The sequence below is a fragment of the Plecotus auritus genome, assembly GCF_963455305.1.
Source record: "Plecotus auritus genome assembly, chromosome: 7".
NCBI lineage: Eukaryota > Metazoa > Chordata > Mammalia > Chiroptera > Vespertilionidae > Plecotus > Plecotus auritus.
Window position 1 is genome coordinate 137854126 of NC_137774.1, and position 17544 is coordinate 137871669.

Below are 17544 nucleotides of genomic sequence, written 5' to 3' on the forward strand. Positions count from 1 at the left end.
GCACCCAATCAATGATTCTCTCTCATCATTGATGTTTCTATCTCTCTCTCCCTCTCCCTTCCTCTCTGAAATCAATATATATATATATATATATATATATATATATATATATATGTAATAATAATATAAATAAAATCTTCACTCTTTAAAAAAATAAAATGTCTGGCTAGGCCAGTAACCCCTAAATAGCATGGGACAGATAGGGGTCTCTCCTGGCCCTTCCAGTTCCTTCTGTCCATGCCACTCTTGAGCCAGTGAGGATGGCAGTCAGTGGTTAGTGGGGCTGAGAAGATCCTAAGAGGAATCTAGAGCCCATTTGTTGCTCTCTGCTGCCCTCTTCAGTACAGAAATCGGCATCCAGTCGGGTCTCACAGCAAGTGAGGAAATGATACTGTGCAGGCCCACAGCTTCTGGGCACCTCAGCTCACCATTCCGGCCCCAAGCCCCTCCTCAGAATCCCAGTGCCCTGGGCGGCGCTGAGCCACTGCACACCCTCAGGCCCCCAAGCCTGGGGAAGCCCCTCTGTTTATCTTGCATCTGCACGATTCTTTCTCCCTCCTTCTTGGCTGTTACGGCTTCGTTCAGGATTTTAGGGCCCAGAGAGCCCATGAAGTTTCCTCACGCAGGGGCATGGTTTCCAATTACACATGAGCCACTGAGGTAATAAAGACAGGTTTTGTTGTTCTAATTTCATTTTAATATCAGGTCTATTTTAACGTCCAATTCTATTTCAACCATTAGTGTTTGCATCAGCCTTTCGAACACCTTTAAGGGCTGTCATATGCAATAAACAATGACTCTTTAAAATAGCTTCTTTTCTTGTTTTCTGCTCATAGTCTCATTATCCTTTAGACTAGGGAAGTGATGTTCAAATGAACCACACAGGGTATATTTAACTCCATTCTTCTTAAATTTCCATTTTGGACAATGTTTTACAATATACATAATATATTTATTAGTGGGCTAGTGCAGGCATCTATATACATAAAAGCCAAGCGACTGGAATGACCAGTCGCTATGACACGCACTGCAGCAGGGCAATCGACCCCTGATTGGCCCCATTGGCCCCGATTGGGGCAGGCCGGCTGGACCCACCCATGCACAAATTCATGCACCGGGCCTCTAATATATTTATAAATAAATAATCATATATTTGGGGGGAATGCTAATTTTTATTTTATTCATTTATTTTGTTACTGAAGGGATATACAATGATAAAGTCTGAAGACCTTTTTTCTAGAAGAGTATCATCCTAGCTCTGTTTCAGAGGAGCTTTTTTTAAAAAAACAAAACAAAAACAAAACTTATTGTGATTCTGATGCAACTCCCCACTGCCTGCAAAAAAAATCACATTATTCTCTGGACTGTCAGCTCACCAAGGGCAGACTATGTCTGTCTATCTTGTTCACCATTGTATCTACAGAGCCTAGAACACTGTCTGACACGGATGTTCCACAAATACTTGCTAAAAAAATGAATGAATGCATGACCCACGATCCAGAGACATCCACTGCTAACTCCCCAGCCTTTGTTTTCATGTTGTTTTATATGTTTTATATGTTCAAGAAACCATCATATATACAACTGAGTACATTTTTACCACTTTTAATAAACAGGTGTTAAATATTTAAAGTGACCGAAGTGTTTTAGCACTGTTAAGCATTTGGCATTTCCTGTTATAAATCGCATTATAAAAAATCATTCTGCATAAAGCTTTCTTCTACACATCCAATTATATGCATAGAAAAGAGTTCCAGATGTGGATTTGGACAAATTAATATTGACCCAGGAGCAGGAGATTCTGGTTTAAGGAGTGGAGGCTTACAAGGGGTTTGTGATCTGGCAGAACGAGATTCCTCAGGGGAGCTTGGGTGTGGCAGGAAGACTTGGAGTGTCTGATTGAGTTCTGATCCCTGTTTTCCCCAACTACTGGCTATGACACTTAAACTTTTAAGCCTAAGTTTCATCACCCATAATATGAATACTCAGTTACATGACAGGCCTGCTGGTTCTGAAGCTCTATTAGTGCTAAAGGTAAAAGAATTAATTTTCGTATTTAATATAGTTCCAAAGGCATAAACGCCTTAGAGTCTAGGAGTGGTTCCTATGAAAGGAGGCCATCCCATCTCTCTTCTTTAAAAACGTACAGTTTACCCACAAGTGGGTTTGAAGGCTAATTCCTTCGGTGGGGGCCCAGGAAATCCCACATCTGCAGACTTCAGCTCTTGAAGAAGGTTCAGAGATATTTCAGAACTCTGGTCAATGGGTCGCCTCAGAAATATCAAGGGTGAGTCTCACTGTTTGCTAAAGGTACTGACCGCGTGATCAGCAGCAGACCACGCACCCTGTTTTTCTCTGCGTGGCGTGCCAATAAAACCCGTCAGGCAAGTCCCCACGTGCCATCCTCTCTCGAGAGAAGCAGCTCCTTTCCTGCTCTTCAAAGCCGGCTGGCTCCAGGCTCCGCCAAGCAGTGTCCTTTGGAAAGCTTAGCTGGAACCCCAGACCAAAGCCTACATTTCATCGTTGGCATAGGGCTGTAGTCCTCAAACTTGGGTGTGTAGAAGTGCTCAAAAACATGCAGATCCCCTGCCTCAACCCTAGAGATCCTGATTTTGTAGGTCTGGGGCGGAGCCCAAGAACCTGCATTTCCTTCATGATTCTGATGTAGGCGACCTGAAATCCAGGTGTGAGAGAACCCTGGCATGGTAGACAGCCCCGGACAGGGAATGGCAAGCCCTGGGTTTGAGGTGAGCTACTCCACTTAATCAGCATAAGCCTCAGAAGTCATGTCACCTCCCTGGCCCTGTTTTTTCATTTTGAAACTTCACTTCATAATGGGGTTGAGGGGGAGCCACACTCATTCATCACGAGGCTAGTTGCCCAAAAGATCGAATTAGAAGCTTGGGCAGGAAAAGCACCACTGACACTCACAGCACGTGTTTAAGGTCCTGTCATTTTGGCTCCTGCCTTGCACACTGAGATACCCATGGGCACCTGGTGAGTTAACACAGTACCCCCAACGCGAGCCTCTGTCCTGAGATGAAGATGTGTTCTCCTCCGTGTTGTGTGTTTTGTTGTGACAGAGCCATGCTGGCCTCCCACAAGCAGTGCGCCTGGATTTCCTGCGTGGCCGTCCCTGTGCTCAGAGTTCTGGCTGCTGTGATCGGTCTGGGGATTACCTTTGGGATGCCTGGAAACCCTGCAAGATGTCTCCCCTAGGTGACTGGTATGTTAGTAGTTCACATCACCAATGAGAGTATATTTATCCCCCATATTATTTCCAAGATGGGTGACTCTTCTGATAGAGGATGGTTGGCACATAGTATGTGCCACCACTGCTCTAGACACATCACATCTTTATTTTATTCTTTTCAACAATGTTACGAGGCAGCTGCTGTTATCACCCTTATGAACAGAGACGCAGGGAAGGTAGGTGACATGCCCAAGATCATGTAGCTGGTAAATAGACAAGCCAGGGTTCCCTTCCAGGTCTGCCCAACTCCAAAGCCTCCCCAGGACATGGTTTCTGCCTTCACGGAGTTTCTGCTGAACTCAGGGAGATTACCAAAACAGTGGTGAACCAGACAGAAGAGCATGTATTTCAGTGTTAAATTAGGTTGGGTGGGTGTTAAATATTGTTAGTAACTGGAGAAAAAATCAGTCACAATTACTATGTTAAGCCCCTCATGAATTAAGGGATACATGTGGGGTCATCTGCCTCTTAACTATCAACCTGGTCCCAACTATAAAATTTCAAGTTGCAAAATGCACCGCCACCAAGCCCTCACCTATGCGAAACCAGGTCTCTAAAATATTTCCAGCCTGTTTACCACTCCACACACCAAACCAGAATTTTCTGGAGATATGTTATTTTAGGTGTATGTTAATTTAGGTGTAAGTATGTTTGAGATATAAGTGTTATCAATCTGCTAGTTACATCTTAACTTCCATCAAAATTGTATAGTGCTTAAACATTTTAAAAAACAGCATCACATTATTTTGACAAACTCCCACTCGTTTTTGAGTGCACAGATTCATTGCATCTAAACAGTAATCTCAATGTAACCCACAGTGTTCCCTAGAGGTTGGTGTTCCAAGCTACCTTTGTTCCTATCTCTAGCTAAGAAAATCATGGAGGTGGCTCATGGGACCAATCAATCCACAGCAAAGCACACACCAGGGCCGGGCTTGTTGACTACCCCTCCCAGGCACCTTCAATTCCTTCTCAGGCAGGAGGGAGTTCACACTTGTTTGCCCAAATGCCAGTGGTATTGCAAGACATACAGCTAAGTAGGCCTAGAGAGTTTTGGAGAATGGGGAGAAAAAGAAAGAAAAGGAGAAGAAATAACTGGGGAAAGAACAATGGAAAGAAGCAGAAGGGGGGAGGAGGAAGCAGATTGTTATATTATTAAAGCTTGATGTTCAAGGTTGTAGATGCAACATCCAGTACTTGTCTTATACATCTTCCAGATTGGCCATGTCGACAGTGCGAAACAGCTTTGCAGCATGTAACAGGAAGCTGGACTGCAGCCATGGTGAAGATGAATCTGCTGCCCACTGTGGTGAGATGGACAAATAGGCACCAGCAACTAATCACTAAAATTTAGAATTATAATTAAAACATTACCATGCATGAGTGACTTCTATTAGAAATCATGCCTTTGTTTAATATAGGCCATATGCCCAGCCATCCTCCTCAAAACATGATATTCAAGTATCCCAACCAGAAGACTTGGACATATGTGGACAAGGTGTGTGACATGAAACAATGATTGTTGAGATGAATCAGGTAAAAATGAAAATATGTGATTGATATTCTAAGGGGTTCAATTACATAAATCAACCCATACTTAGAAACTGTCCTAAGGATATTTACATTCACAATTAAGCAATCCCATCATTTCCAGTAGCTTACATACGAGTTCTCAGGCTAAAAAAGCAAATAAAGCCAGATTTGCAAAGATTAAACAAAGGAAATACTAATCTTGATGGACAACTCTTGTCTGCTATGGAATTCCTTTTGGATTTTTTTGGAAATTTTGGTAAAGATCAAAGAAAAGTCTGTTGAATGCTTTAGCTCTCAAAGATTTTTTTATGTATTTAACCTTTGGTACTTCCTTGTACCTCCCACTCTCCTTTCCACTTCCCAGTGTTCTCGGTGGCGGTTTCACGTGACACTGCACCCTTGATTGCCTTGCAATTTGGCAAGGCTGGGTTATTAAAACCATGGTAGTTCCAATGCCTCATAGCCTTAATCAGTATATAAAAAAGGTATCAGAATATAGTACACTATAGTGATCGTGTCTTGCCTTTTGCCTGGTCACCATGGAAGGCAGAAAAAGAAATGCTGCTGAGTTGCATGTTAATCTAACAATGTGTTGGCAACAAAAAGCTAAAAGTATAAACAGATCCTTTTGTTCTTGCTAGTTGCCAATTAGCATATACTGATTCTCTTCCCTGCGTACTGAACATGCAAACTCACATGGACCCTTCCTTGTTTACGTAGCATGTCAGTGTGTTTATCTGCAGGCCGATGGAGAGAGATAGTACTCTTCTTTGCTTTCAAAGTATAAATTCTTTCACCTAAATGTGTAGAATCTTTAATGAACATCCTCAATTTCCCCCTTGGACAGTTTTCTCTAATATTGTTAAGATCCAAAGGGCCATTTCATTTCCAAGAGCATATTTTCCAGTCCACCTTGATATTTTAACAGTTGTGCTTTTAAAAATAAATAAAATTGTCTAGTGTTCACTGCCAAAGTGTTTAGGAGATGTGATACTGTTTTCTTTGCTGACTGCCTGCATTCCCAGAACTCGCTGCAAAAATGGCATTCAAGACTGTGCTGATTGGAGTGATAAAAATCTATGTGAATAGAAGACTTTTCTAATTATTATCTTGGAAAAGCTAAAAACTGCTTAGTTCCCTTAAAACTCCTCCCCCCTCCCAAAAAAAAAAAATTGACATATTTATTTTTTGGGGGGAGAGGAGGTAATTTACTAGAGAATCCAATGTTATGTAATGGAGAAAAATAATTAGCAGAAATCATGTCCAAACGTTAGTGACCTTGAGCCCATTTCTAAACTTGTTTCCAAAATTTAGAATGTAGCTTTCTGCCCTGTGCACACATGATTATTATGCGGCTGTCACAAGTGTACTCTAGTTCAATTATTTCAAAAAATAGAGGGTATAAATCCTGAGTTCTCAGAAAAATTGTCTCTCTCTTTATTAGTGTATCCCTGGTTCAGATCCAGCTGAAAGCTACTTTGGCCCAGGGTTAGTCTTAATATCAGACAACAGCCAGCAAGTAGTCACAACAGCCAAAAGTTCAACCAGATCAGAATCATCTGCTTCTCTAGCCTGCCAGGGCCTGAATCCTTTCCAATAGGTCCTGAGGTTAAGAGCAGACCTGGGTTTGAAACTCATTCTACCATGTAAGGGGCTGTGTGACCTCACAGGAGCAATTTCACCTCTTGAAGATGGTTTCCTTGTCTGTACAAGGTGGCTCTTTTCAAGGGATTGTTATGCTGAGCAATGCGATATAACGCAAGTGATACAGTGTTTAACATATAAGTTACAGCAATTGTGGGCAAAGAAAAATTGTTAAGAATTTGGTAGATTGGCTCAACCGGGTAGCTCAGTTGGTAGGACGCCAGCCTGATACAACAAGGTTGCAGGTTTGATCCCCAGTCAGGGCACATACAGGAATCAACCAAGAAATGCATAAATAAGTGAAACAATAAACTGATGTTTCTCAAATCAATTCTTGAAGAATGGGGTAGATTGTGCTGTTAACTGCTGTTCTGCTCTGGGGAGGGATTATACTCCCCCAATCCTTTTGGCCATCAGACTTGACTATGTACGTGACTTGCTCTGGCTGATGAAATGTGGTTATTAGTGATGTGCATCTCTTCCCAACCTAAGTTTGAAGAGCCAGCTATTTCTTTTCCTTGTCCTGATACTGCCAACGTTCAAGTTAGTGGCTCCTCCCGGAGGGGGATAAGGGAGGAGTGGAGCCCAGCCAGACAAACCATTAACATCAAGTGTGACAAACATTTCTAACAACTAAAATTTTTAGTCATTTGTAACTGTAACATAACCCTATCTCAATATTGAAAACGTTACAAGAAAACCCTTTATTAATCCATAGCCACGACTAACATATACCAGATTATTTAAATAGACCAAAGAAATAACATCGTTAGAGGTTGTTGGAACAGTCTGAATACAGGCAAAACAGGATTAACCTTAGCCAGCATCTGCCACAGGAAGCAAGTTGCCCTGGAATAGGCCTAGCCTAGAAACGCAGAGCACTTTTTAATTTTGTCCCTTACCTATACAGATTCAGGGTAAACAACTGGATCTTCAGATAATGGCATTCTTCACATGCTTGTCAGCCTGTCAAGTCACCCCAATCTCTTGGGATGAGTTAAGACAATCTCAATTGTGCTACTCAAAGCACAGCCAGTGGACCTACAGCATCAGCATCGCCTGGAAGCTTATCAGAAATGCAAATCTTCAGGCCCCACTCCAGACCATCCCAATCCTCTGCCCTCCTTTACCCACTCCACATGCTTTGGTCAGTTATATGTGATATTTGTAGCAGTTCTAAGCAGCACATGGCCCTAGCTGGTTTGGCTCAGTGGATAGAGCGTCAGCCTGTGGTCCTGGGTTTGATTCCGGTAAAGGGTGGGTTGTGCAGGAGGCAGCCGATCAATGATTCTCATTATTGATGCTTCTCTCTCTCTCCCTTCCTCTCTGAAATCAATAAAAATATATTTAATAAAAAAGAACCAGCACATGACATACCACCTTTTCACTCTGCCAGAAAGCTGAGTGCCCCAGAGGTTGCCCCATTAGCCTGGGATCTCAAGTGAACATATAGCAATATAGCAGAGTCCAGCCTAACCTGTAATAATCTGGATACATGTAATTTTGTAAATCATTGAGACTTTGGAATTCTTGTTACTGTAGCAGTGTACTTTAAGTGATATGCAGACTTTAAAGAAAATAATACAATGTTAAGATAGGCAAATACTGTTTATACATTTCATTTTTGGTAGTTAATAATTGACTTTTAGATATAGCTATACAGTACCTTCAAAAGGTACTTGTAAGTTATGAAAATTTAAAATTCTTATTGTTGTGTAGAAACGAAGACAATTTTCAGTTGACATCAAGGCAGGATGTACGTAATTGTTTTAATTACCATTTGTAAAACTGTTAAATTGCTTCATTATAATTACTAATACAAATTTTTTAAAGTAGCTCTATTATCGAGGGGCCTTTCTGGTGTGAAATTGTTCAGTACTCTAGTTATGGTGGCAATTACACGTTACAACTGCATACACAGGTCAATTTTACAGTATGTTAATTTAAAATAGAAAAAAGGAGCCCTACTCATTGTGTTATGACTTAAAGGAAAAGGGGTGACATTCCTACTACTTTTTTTCCAGTTATCTTAGAGAATAGCCTACTCAGAAGGGATTAACTACTTTCACTTTTTTAATTAACTTTTGGTTACATCTATCAAATGGAGCAACTTCATAGGATAAGGATTAAATGAGAGAAAATTAAGTGTGAAAGTACATATAAGGCCCTAGCTGGTTTGGCTCAGTGGATAGAGCATCAGCCTGTGGACTGAAGGGTCCTGGGTTCAATTCCAGTCAAGGGCACATGCCCAGGTTGCTGGCTTGGTCCCCAGCAGGGGGCGTGCAGGAGGCAGCCGATCAATGATTCTCTCTCATCATTGATGTTTCTCTTTCTCTCTCTGCAATCAGTAAAAATCTTTAAAAAAGAAAAGTACATATAAGGCACTCAGTATATAGACATTAAGAGAGAAAAAACCTTGCTCTACTACCAAGGAGTATTCTATTCCCAACTTACAATTATACCCATCATATAAACCGTGGAAGCCGTGAGGGCTACTGGAGGGAAGTTTTCAAACATGAAACTTTATACCACCTTTGTTACATGATTCTACCATGTTAAATCTTTAATAAAATTTCATCAAAGATTATGTCATATTACATGCCATGATTAGCTTTCTACAAACAACTTTGCTTTCTGTGTACAAATCAGTGTCAATGAAATAAAAAATAAAACTATACTAGGCAAAGATCTTTATTAACCTGTTTCAAACTTTATTCCCAAGCTTCTTCAGCTTAATTAGCTGCAAAGAATGATTTATGTATAAGCAAAAACTGAAAAGAGCTGCAATGTCCAGGGGCATTGGGCTAAAAAATATTAGAGATCTAGATTTTATCAGATCCATAAACAAAATTTGAAAAAGCAGTCATAATATAAAATAGCAGCTCCCAGAAACTTCTTCAAGTTTATCTTCTTCAGAAGTTGACTCAATTCAGTTTGCTTCATTCTTGGAAGCCTCATCAAAATTCTCCACAAGATCTAGAAAAAAATGAAAAAGGCAGAAACTCAGAAAAAGCCAAATCTACAAATACAGATCTTAAGAGGAAATAAGGAAATGTTCTTAAAATATATATTACAGTTAAATCAGTATATAAAATTTAAAAGTTTTTATTTCCAATAATACCACTACTCATTTGGCACATTTTGAAGTATATGTTTTGGCATATAATTAAAACAAGGGAAAGAGGGAAAGTCATTAATTTGCCCATGGCTGTGCTTAAAGGATATATATATATATATACTCTCCCTATTCTCATCGCACTCCAAGAATTAAACTTAAGCAATACAACACATTAGTCAGTTTGGGGACAGAACTAAAGAGTACTGTGACACACAATTCTAAAGTTTTCTTGGATTCCTGAGGACACCTGTCCATGCAAAGTGGAATTATTTATGATCTAGTGATTCTACTCCCCAATAAATATTTGTTTTACCACACAAAAATATATCTAGTAACAGCTGAGATAGAAAAATGCCTCAAGATTGCCAAAGGAGCTTTTCTGCTGATTTTAGAATGGTTATATCCCAAGATATCTGAATAACTTCTCTGTGCCTTCTTATAAATTTATGGATCTCACAGTAGGAAACAAGAGTCATTTGTGGTCTGTAAGTAGTTATTACATTTAGGTAACAATATGCATACTTTTTATTCAATACTTATGGTTATATACCTCCAACTTCTTGGGATCCCAAATAGAAAAAAACCAAATCTACAAACACAACTCCCAGTGAAATAACAGCACACTACTTTTCTCATTCTGAGTGAGTAAGGTTCATGTCTCCCTTACCCCCCCTTTACTCTATACCACCTCCCTCAAGGTAGTCTCTCCTATAGAATAAAGATTCTTTATCCTCCCTTGCTAAGATTCTCCAGTTTAACCACAAGTGAAGGTTCCTACCTGGAACTTCATCATCATCATCCTCTCCAGTAGCAAGTGGTGCTTTTCCATCCACAGCTGTGAAAGGGAAATGTAAACATTACTCACACATTTGTTTGTCTTCAATAAACATTAACCAAAAGAAGTACAGATGAAAGGTTTATATTCATGATGTGACATTTGGGATCTCATCTATAGTACTAGCAATAACATAATATTCTACAAATGAGCTACAACACTAGCAATAGCCAACAAACCAAATTCTATACCTAGGTTTTCAATCCTCTGGCCCACCACAAACATTGAGAATGAGAATAATGGGGAGCCCCCAGGGTACAAGTAAACCCACGTACCAAATTATGGTAAGCTTTACTTGGGGAGGCAAATTAAGAGGCTGTTTTCTCAAATACTCTGTTGTGTTGTGCATGGCATAAGGGAGATGCTCAACAAACCTTTACTGAAATGAAAATAAAATGATCAAAAATATTTAAGCTTCTTTGAGTGCTAAGCATCCAGCTTCCTTTTATTAAACAAAGTAAACTACACTTGAGAGTTGGGACCTCACAGTACTGGCCCCAGGATGTTCAGTGGACTGCTTCAAACGCCTTTTTCAGCTTTGAAAGCCTAAGACGACTTTCTACAAACTCCCATGCCTTGCCCTAGCCCAGTGGTCAGCAAACTGCAGCTCTGTTGACTAATGAGTTTGCCGACCACTGACCTAGACTCTCGATTCCAATAATTACAGGTTGTTGTTGTTCCTTGTGATTAAGCCCCTATCCCAGTGGTCGGCAAACTCATTAGTCAACAGAGCCGCAGTTTGCCGACCACTGCCCTAGCCGGTTTTGCTCAGTGGATAGAGCATTGGCCTGTGGACTGAAGGGTTCCGGATTCAATTCTGGTCAAGGGCACGTGCCCGGGTTGTGGGTTCGATCCCCAGTAGGGGGCATGTAGGAGGCAGCCAATTGATGATTCTATCTCATCACTGATGTTTCTCTACCTCTTCATTTCTCTGAAATCAATAAAAATATATTAAAACAAACAAAAAAAACTCTTATGCCTTTCCAGGTGACAAAACAACATATAAAGTGAAGCAGAGTGAGTGAATGCCTAGAAAAACATGGATGACTAATTAAAAGACCATATAATAGGCCTAACTTGCTTCTACATTGCTATTCTTCAAAATTTTAGTCAGAGAGCTTCAGCATAAAGTATCCATACCCCTGCCCTAGCCGGTTTGGCTCAGTGGATAGAGCGTCGGCCTGTGGACTGAAAGGTCCCAGGTTCGATTCCAGTCAAGGGCATGTACCTTGGTTGCGGGCACACCAGTAGGAGGTGCGCAGGAGGCAGCTGATGGATGTTTCTCTCTCATCGATGTTTCTAACTCTCTAGCCCTCTCCCTCCCTTTCTGTAAAAAGTCAATAAAATATTTTAAAAAAAAAAAAGTATCCATACCCCTGAGGTACAATTATTCAACTACATGATTTTCTGCCCTGAACAAAATCCTTATGATACTATAATTAAAAACACCAGAATAGTGGCAAGCGAATTCTTAAAGATTATTGGTAATACCTGTTGTATAAATACAACTGAAGAATTCTGATAATTTACAATATATATTTAATTAATTTTAAACTGCCAGTTATCAAAAGAGCAGCAAATTAACATTTTCATACTTTCCAGCTAATAAAAGGTAACATTTTAAAGTCTCTTATCCAACCCAAGAAAGCTAGTAGGAAACAAGCAAGTATAATAATCACAGCATACTAAATTATTGCATATACTATGAATACTTGCTTAAAATCAGTGTAAAAATTGATATTTTTGGAGAAAAGGTAGCATTTCCAAATTTAAAGATATTCACATTCACTTTGTACCTGACATTGTAGAAATCTATTGGATAAATCAATAACCTGTGCAAAACTCACATTGTTTGGGCAGAGCTTCAGCCAGTCTCCTTAAACTAGTCAGACTGTCTGCACCAAGCTGGTTTAAGATGCTGGGTAGCATTTCTGTCAGCTGCTTTGTCTCAGCATGGCCTGTAATGGTGAAAGTGTTCGCTGCCAGAGATGCCTGAACTTTAGGGTTGTTAAAGTGGATCACTGTTCCTTGGTTTGTAAACATATTTACCTATAAAGAAAAAAATACATTTTTAATTAGCAGTGCCCACCAAATGTATGAACATTAAAAGCTTTGTTCAGATAAATCTTGTTTTTCTAAAGAAATAAAACTTGACACTTACCTCCTCAATACCAGAGATATTGTTTACCCCTAACTTCTTTAAGGAGAACTGAAGTTTTTTATCATCTGCTGTAGCTGTTCTGTGAACCACCTTCTTCTTTCTACGAGCAGTTCCCTAAAGTGGAGATAAAGGAAAGAACACAGCACGCATTTATACTGTAACAGACATTTTCAAATGGAAAGGTTCAAATTCCGTTGACCTCTGGATATGTATAAGAAAATTACCATAACCACAAACTTTTATGCAGTGAGAAGGCAGGTGAAAGCAATGAGGGAAGTCAAAAGAGGGAAAGGACTTGTCTACAAATCCTTAATAATTTCTAAAATTCTAGTCTTGTCAGATATAAATGATCTCTTCGAAGCCCTACTTTTTACATTAACTGCTCTAAAGTGATCAAAGAGGTGGCATGTGTCAACCTAAATTACTAACCTTTTGTTTTTACGTTAATTAAAGAAAAAGTAACATCCATTAATATTCAAAGGCAAGACAGTGTATGACACAAATGTCTGTACAAACTTCCATAGTACGCAAAAGTAAAATCTGAAATTCTTATCTTAACCTTGATCTTTCCTGCCCCTACTATGCCATTCTTGACCACACACAAACTCATCTTCAGCCAAATAAACCTTATTGTTACTAAAACAGGCCAAACAGAAGTTTTTGGACATACTGCTGTTCTTCCCTAGTATCTGCATGGCTCCCCTCTCACTCAAGATCCTTGCTCTTATGTCACCATATTCAGAGTGGCCTTTCCCAACGACCCACACTCACCATTTTCCACCTATCCAGGTTTATTTCTCTTTATAACACTTATTACTAATAAAGATAAGTATATTTTATTGTCTGTCTCCCATTACTAGAATGTAAACTCCTTGAAGGCTTCTATTCTATTTACTGCTATAATACTCAGTATCTATAACAGTACCTGGCTCACAGAGGTAGTCAATAACTTGATGAGTGAATGAATATAGGCTTCAGGAAAACCTGTGGTCTCTTATGCATGCCAAGTCTCCAATCTCCCCTTTCTCTAAAATATCCTATAAACTTCCAAAACCAGGCAAATGTGACCATCCATATTCTGCTTACAAACTCTTTAATAACACTCATAGACTCCCATATAGGCTAAGACATTTACATTGTACACAAGGCTCTTCATGGAAAGACTACCACCACCCACCTACCTCACTGTCCCCAGCCTCCATACCAATTCTGATCCTTTAAAATCCTGCATAAGCCAGCATCTCTTCCGTGTTTTCCCTAAACTATACAATTAATATCCTCACCCAGCCAAACCACTCCCATCTCTTTAAAATGCTTCTCTTGCACCATGTATGTGAAAAAATATTTTTAAAAACTGTCTATCTCCCCTACTAGCCTTAAAGCCCCCTAGATACTTTACCTAAATTTTGTATCAGGATCCAGCATAGTAAAGGCTTAAATAAATCATAGTGTAACTGAAGAAAATATCAATAATTACATGGAATACTGTGACCAACACCCTCAAAAAACCTTTAAAATAACAATTACCTTGAAGTGGTCATGTAGAAACCTGGGTCCCAGAGAACCCTCTCTAAAAGACATTCTAAGAAACTACTATAAGATTCTAAAAACAAAACCAGCACACCTTCTATAGTTTTCATACACTTTACATAAATAGGGTTTACTTTTCACTGAAATAATTAAGTTATTATCAATGTTCTGATCAGATACTGAAATAAAGAGCTCTTGTAACACTTACCTAGAAGTATCAAACACTTGCAATTTTCTCTAGGGCAAAACTCACTCACCTGATTTCACATCCCATAATAAGCAGGTTTCTTAAAAGGTGAAGAAAATGTTTCCATATTACAATGACAGGAATACTTCCTCTATTAACTAGTTAACAAGTAAAGCTTAATCCTACATCAGCCTTAAGAATCCTAGATAACCCCGACTTTCCTTTACCTAGAATGATTTGTCTCACAAGTTAAAGGGACTAATGATCAAAGTAAACAAACAAAAAAAGCACATTGACTAAGGTTAAAAACACCGGAAGAGCATCCAAACACTAACCCACAAAGATTATAATGAGTTTTTCCGTCACACCTAGCTTACAACGATTGCTAAAAAGAACAATACCTACTGTTAACAGGTAGGTGTGGGATCTTGAATACTACTAGTTAGGGGGGTGTGGGGGTGAATGAAGATACATACACTGCTGGCAAAGTCCAGTAATTAACAGATGTACATCTTACTATTTAAGTCTAAGTGCAAATTGGGCTATTTCACAGTAGACTGTACTTGAAGGTAAATGGGTAAAGTTTGAAAAAACAAACAAACAAACACCCACTAATAGATAATAAATTTGTAGTATAGAAGTTTTTACCATACAAGTGAATACAAGTTTTACCAAGTGAAGACATGCTCTGTTCCAACAGGCTATACCACACCTTGTTAAATACTAGGAATGTGCTAACAATGCAGAATATAACCAGGTAGACCTCGGTCTAGAGTGGACTTCTGATTTATGTAAATTACTTAGAGAACAATCTAAAAACTTACAAAGTTCAAAAAGGAATCCCCTCGGACTCAGTATCCACCAGGAAAAAACAATGAACCAAAAACTGATCATTAAAAAACCCACCAAACACTCTCATTCCCTCAGTTTTAGCGAAATCGCAAAGTAAAAATAGAAAGACATCCACTTTAGGTAATATTTTCGAATCCATAGTCCACTGCTCTTAAACTCCAAAATGTACTTACAAGAAAGATCTTCAAACGCCCTAGAAATATACAACTACTGCACTGGAGTGCATTAGCCAAGGAAGCATTACAAAAAAGGTCTTAATCTACAAAAGAAACCAACTCATTAGTAAGTCGACTGTATACAACCGAAGCCAAAACAAGTCGGAGGTATAATGGCCACAATGATACGTAACTGAAATGACACATTTTCTTACTAAGTTCATTAGGAAACACTTCTGTTCCACTTAAAACTCTGTAACACTGGAGAGTATGTTTACACACAATGTTTGCAGTCTAAGTAGTTTTTCATTTCGACTCACTTCCTTTTTTTCCCTTTGAGTATATAACCTGCTAGATTCACGGATACATTACATTGTATATCACATTTAACCCGCCGCTCCCTCCCCCCAATTTGCTAGTTCCGTGAAATGCCCTCTATAGACAAAGTCGCACGCCATCGACATTAGAAATGCAAAAGGAAAAAACCCTAAACCTTACACACACACACAAAACTATTAAAACTTACTTTCCCACCAATGCGCACTTGTGCCTGCAGTTTGGCGAGTTTCTCTTGGTTCATAATAGTTTCTTTCATCTAGAAAAACAGGAAACCCTCAGCGAGGAAAGGTCTAGTTCGCTCTAGCATTCCATGCTCGTTGTTTCCCGACACACAGGCAGAACAAATGTCCCACACGGGCCGAGGCCTGGATCCCAAATCCACCCCGCAGGGCTCCCAATTTCAGGGTCGAGAGGGCCGAAAGAGCACCCACCTTCCTCCCCCCCTCCACCGCCCCCCTTTTTACAGACCCGGGAAATGGGGTCTAAACCACGCCCGGCCAGCACCCCCCACCCCGGCCCTGGCCCGGCCTCGGCCTAGCCAGGGCCTGCCCGACCGGCCACTCTCCGAAAGCCTCGCGGTACCTGAGGCTCCTGTCCTCTGGTTCCGCCGCGAGGTGGAGGAAGAGACGACGTCGCCTCGCCCCCAGGGCAGCCGCCCCTGGCTCGACCTCGACCCCGAGAGTCAGCCTGAGTGGGTGCGCCTGTCCGTCGCATCGCCTTCCTCTCCTCAGCCCTGTCCCTCCCTGTCTCGCTCCTTCCGGGCACTTCCCGCCCCCGATCCCGTCCTCCTCCCACGCCGGCGTCCACAGCCTTTTTGTACCTTGTTGGAGAGGAAACGGGGCCGCGCGGGGGACTAGGGCTGACGCTCAGGGGGTCTAGGGCAGACCAGCTGAGAATAAGCACACACACGCGGGGACGCAAGATGGCAGCTAGAGGAAGGCCGGAAGTGACGCAAGGCCACTTCCTTGAAAAGTCAGGAAACAGACTTGGCCCGAGCTCTGGGCTGTGCTGCGCAAGCGCGGCCCCAGGACGCGGGTTTTGTGACTATCGCGCGTGGACGTTCTTTTCTTCGCGTCCAGCGCTGGCCGGGCGGCGACCACGCCAAAGGCTGGGCTGGAGGTACCGCGAGGAGGCCTGGGGAAAGCCATACAGGGGGTCAGAGAGAACAGTTTCTTGTTCAGTTAGAGTTGAGTAAGTCGGCCCTGTCTCCCTCCAGTCCTGTTCTCAGGTTTGCGGAAACGCTTGGGGCGCCCAGCGTGTGCTCTCGGCTCGCTGGGTGACCCCGAAAGTTTTAGAAATTACCCGTCGGCCCGAAAGAGCCTTTACCAAAATGTTTTGTCAAAAACAATGAAGCTAATTTTGCTTTCTAAGGCTAGGTGGTTTGCAGGACCAGGGTCCGAAAAATCTGAGAAGCGTGTTCAGAAAGTAATTCTGTCGGACTTGGGATGGGACCGGGTAATGTGCATTTCCGCCCCATAGCAGGTGGCTAATCGCCTTAGACCCGGGTACGTGAGTGATTACCTTCTCTTGTCTAACAGACAAAAAGTTTACTTGGTATCTGTTGGCATGGACTTGACAGCTAGCGAGTCACAATTGAACAAATTTTACCTGTCTTAACTAGTAAGTCAATCAAGAACTTATGGCCGGTGTGTTTGGAGAGGCTAAACTGGTGTGAGTTGAAATTTTTTACTCTATGACAAGTTTTAAGACAACCTTAAAATAAAACGACCGGTATTAAAAATGGAAATTTAAATAAAAATGCTCTCTGTTCAGCCTTTTTGTGGTCTTAGCTATGAAAAGCCTTTGAATATTCAAAATCTTCGCTAGAGAAAATACAATTTATGCAACAAGAAAACGTGTAGGTGCTTTTTGTTTTGGAAAAGTTTATTTAAATCTACTTAAACTGAGGTACATTTTAAAGATAATTGTAACAGTTG

At 40.8% G+C, this 17544-nt stretch overlaps 1 protein-coding gene across 2 annotated transcripts; it reads right to left on the bottom strand.

Annotated features, from left to right (window-relative positions):
- Positions 1 to 9105: 9105 nt before the first annotated feature.
- BTF3 (basic transcription factor 3) lies at positions 9106 to 16833 on the bottom strand. 2 transcript variants are annotated; one of them, XM_080677279.1, is made up of 6 exons: positions 16428 to 16833; positions 15795 to 15863; positions 12545 to 12658; positions 12231 to 12432; positions 10327 to 10383; positions 9106 to 9406 (listed from the first exon to the last, which is right to left on the bottom strand). In XM_080677279.1, the coding sequence occupies exons 2-6, from the start codon at positions 15861 to 15863 to the stop codon at positions 9360 to 9362; spliced, it is 489 nt and encodes a 162-aa protein (XP_080533405.1). In that variant the 5' UTR covers positions 16428 to 16833; the 3' UTR covers positions 9106 to 9359. The 2 variants fall into 2 exon arrangements, with proteins under 2 accessions (XP_080533405.1, XP_080533404.1); XM_080677278.1 differs by having other exon boundaries at positions 16190 to 16554.
- Positions 16834 to 17544: the final 711 nt, after the last annotated feature.

Bases quoted from the DNA above. Each gene is read 5' to 3' on its own strand.
- BTF3 (XM_080677278.1), bottom strand. From the start codon at position 16,321: ATGCGACGGACAGGCGCACCCACTCAGGCTGACTCTCGGGGTCGAGGT. The intron at 12,433-12,544 runs GTAAGTGTCAAG...TTTTCTTTATAG, and splicing joins ATATCTCTGGTATTGAGGAG to GTAAATATGTTTACAAACCA. The intron at 10,384-12,230 runs GTGAGTTTTGCA...TCCCTTTCACAG, and splicing joins TGAAGCTCTGCCCAAACAAT to CTGTGGATGGAAAAGCACCA.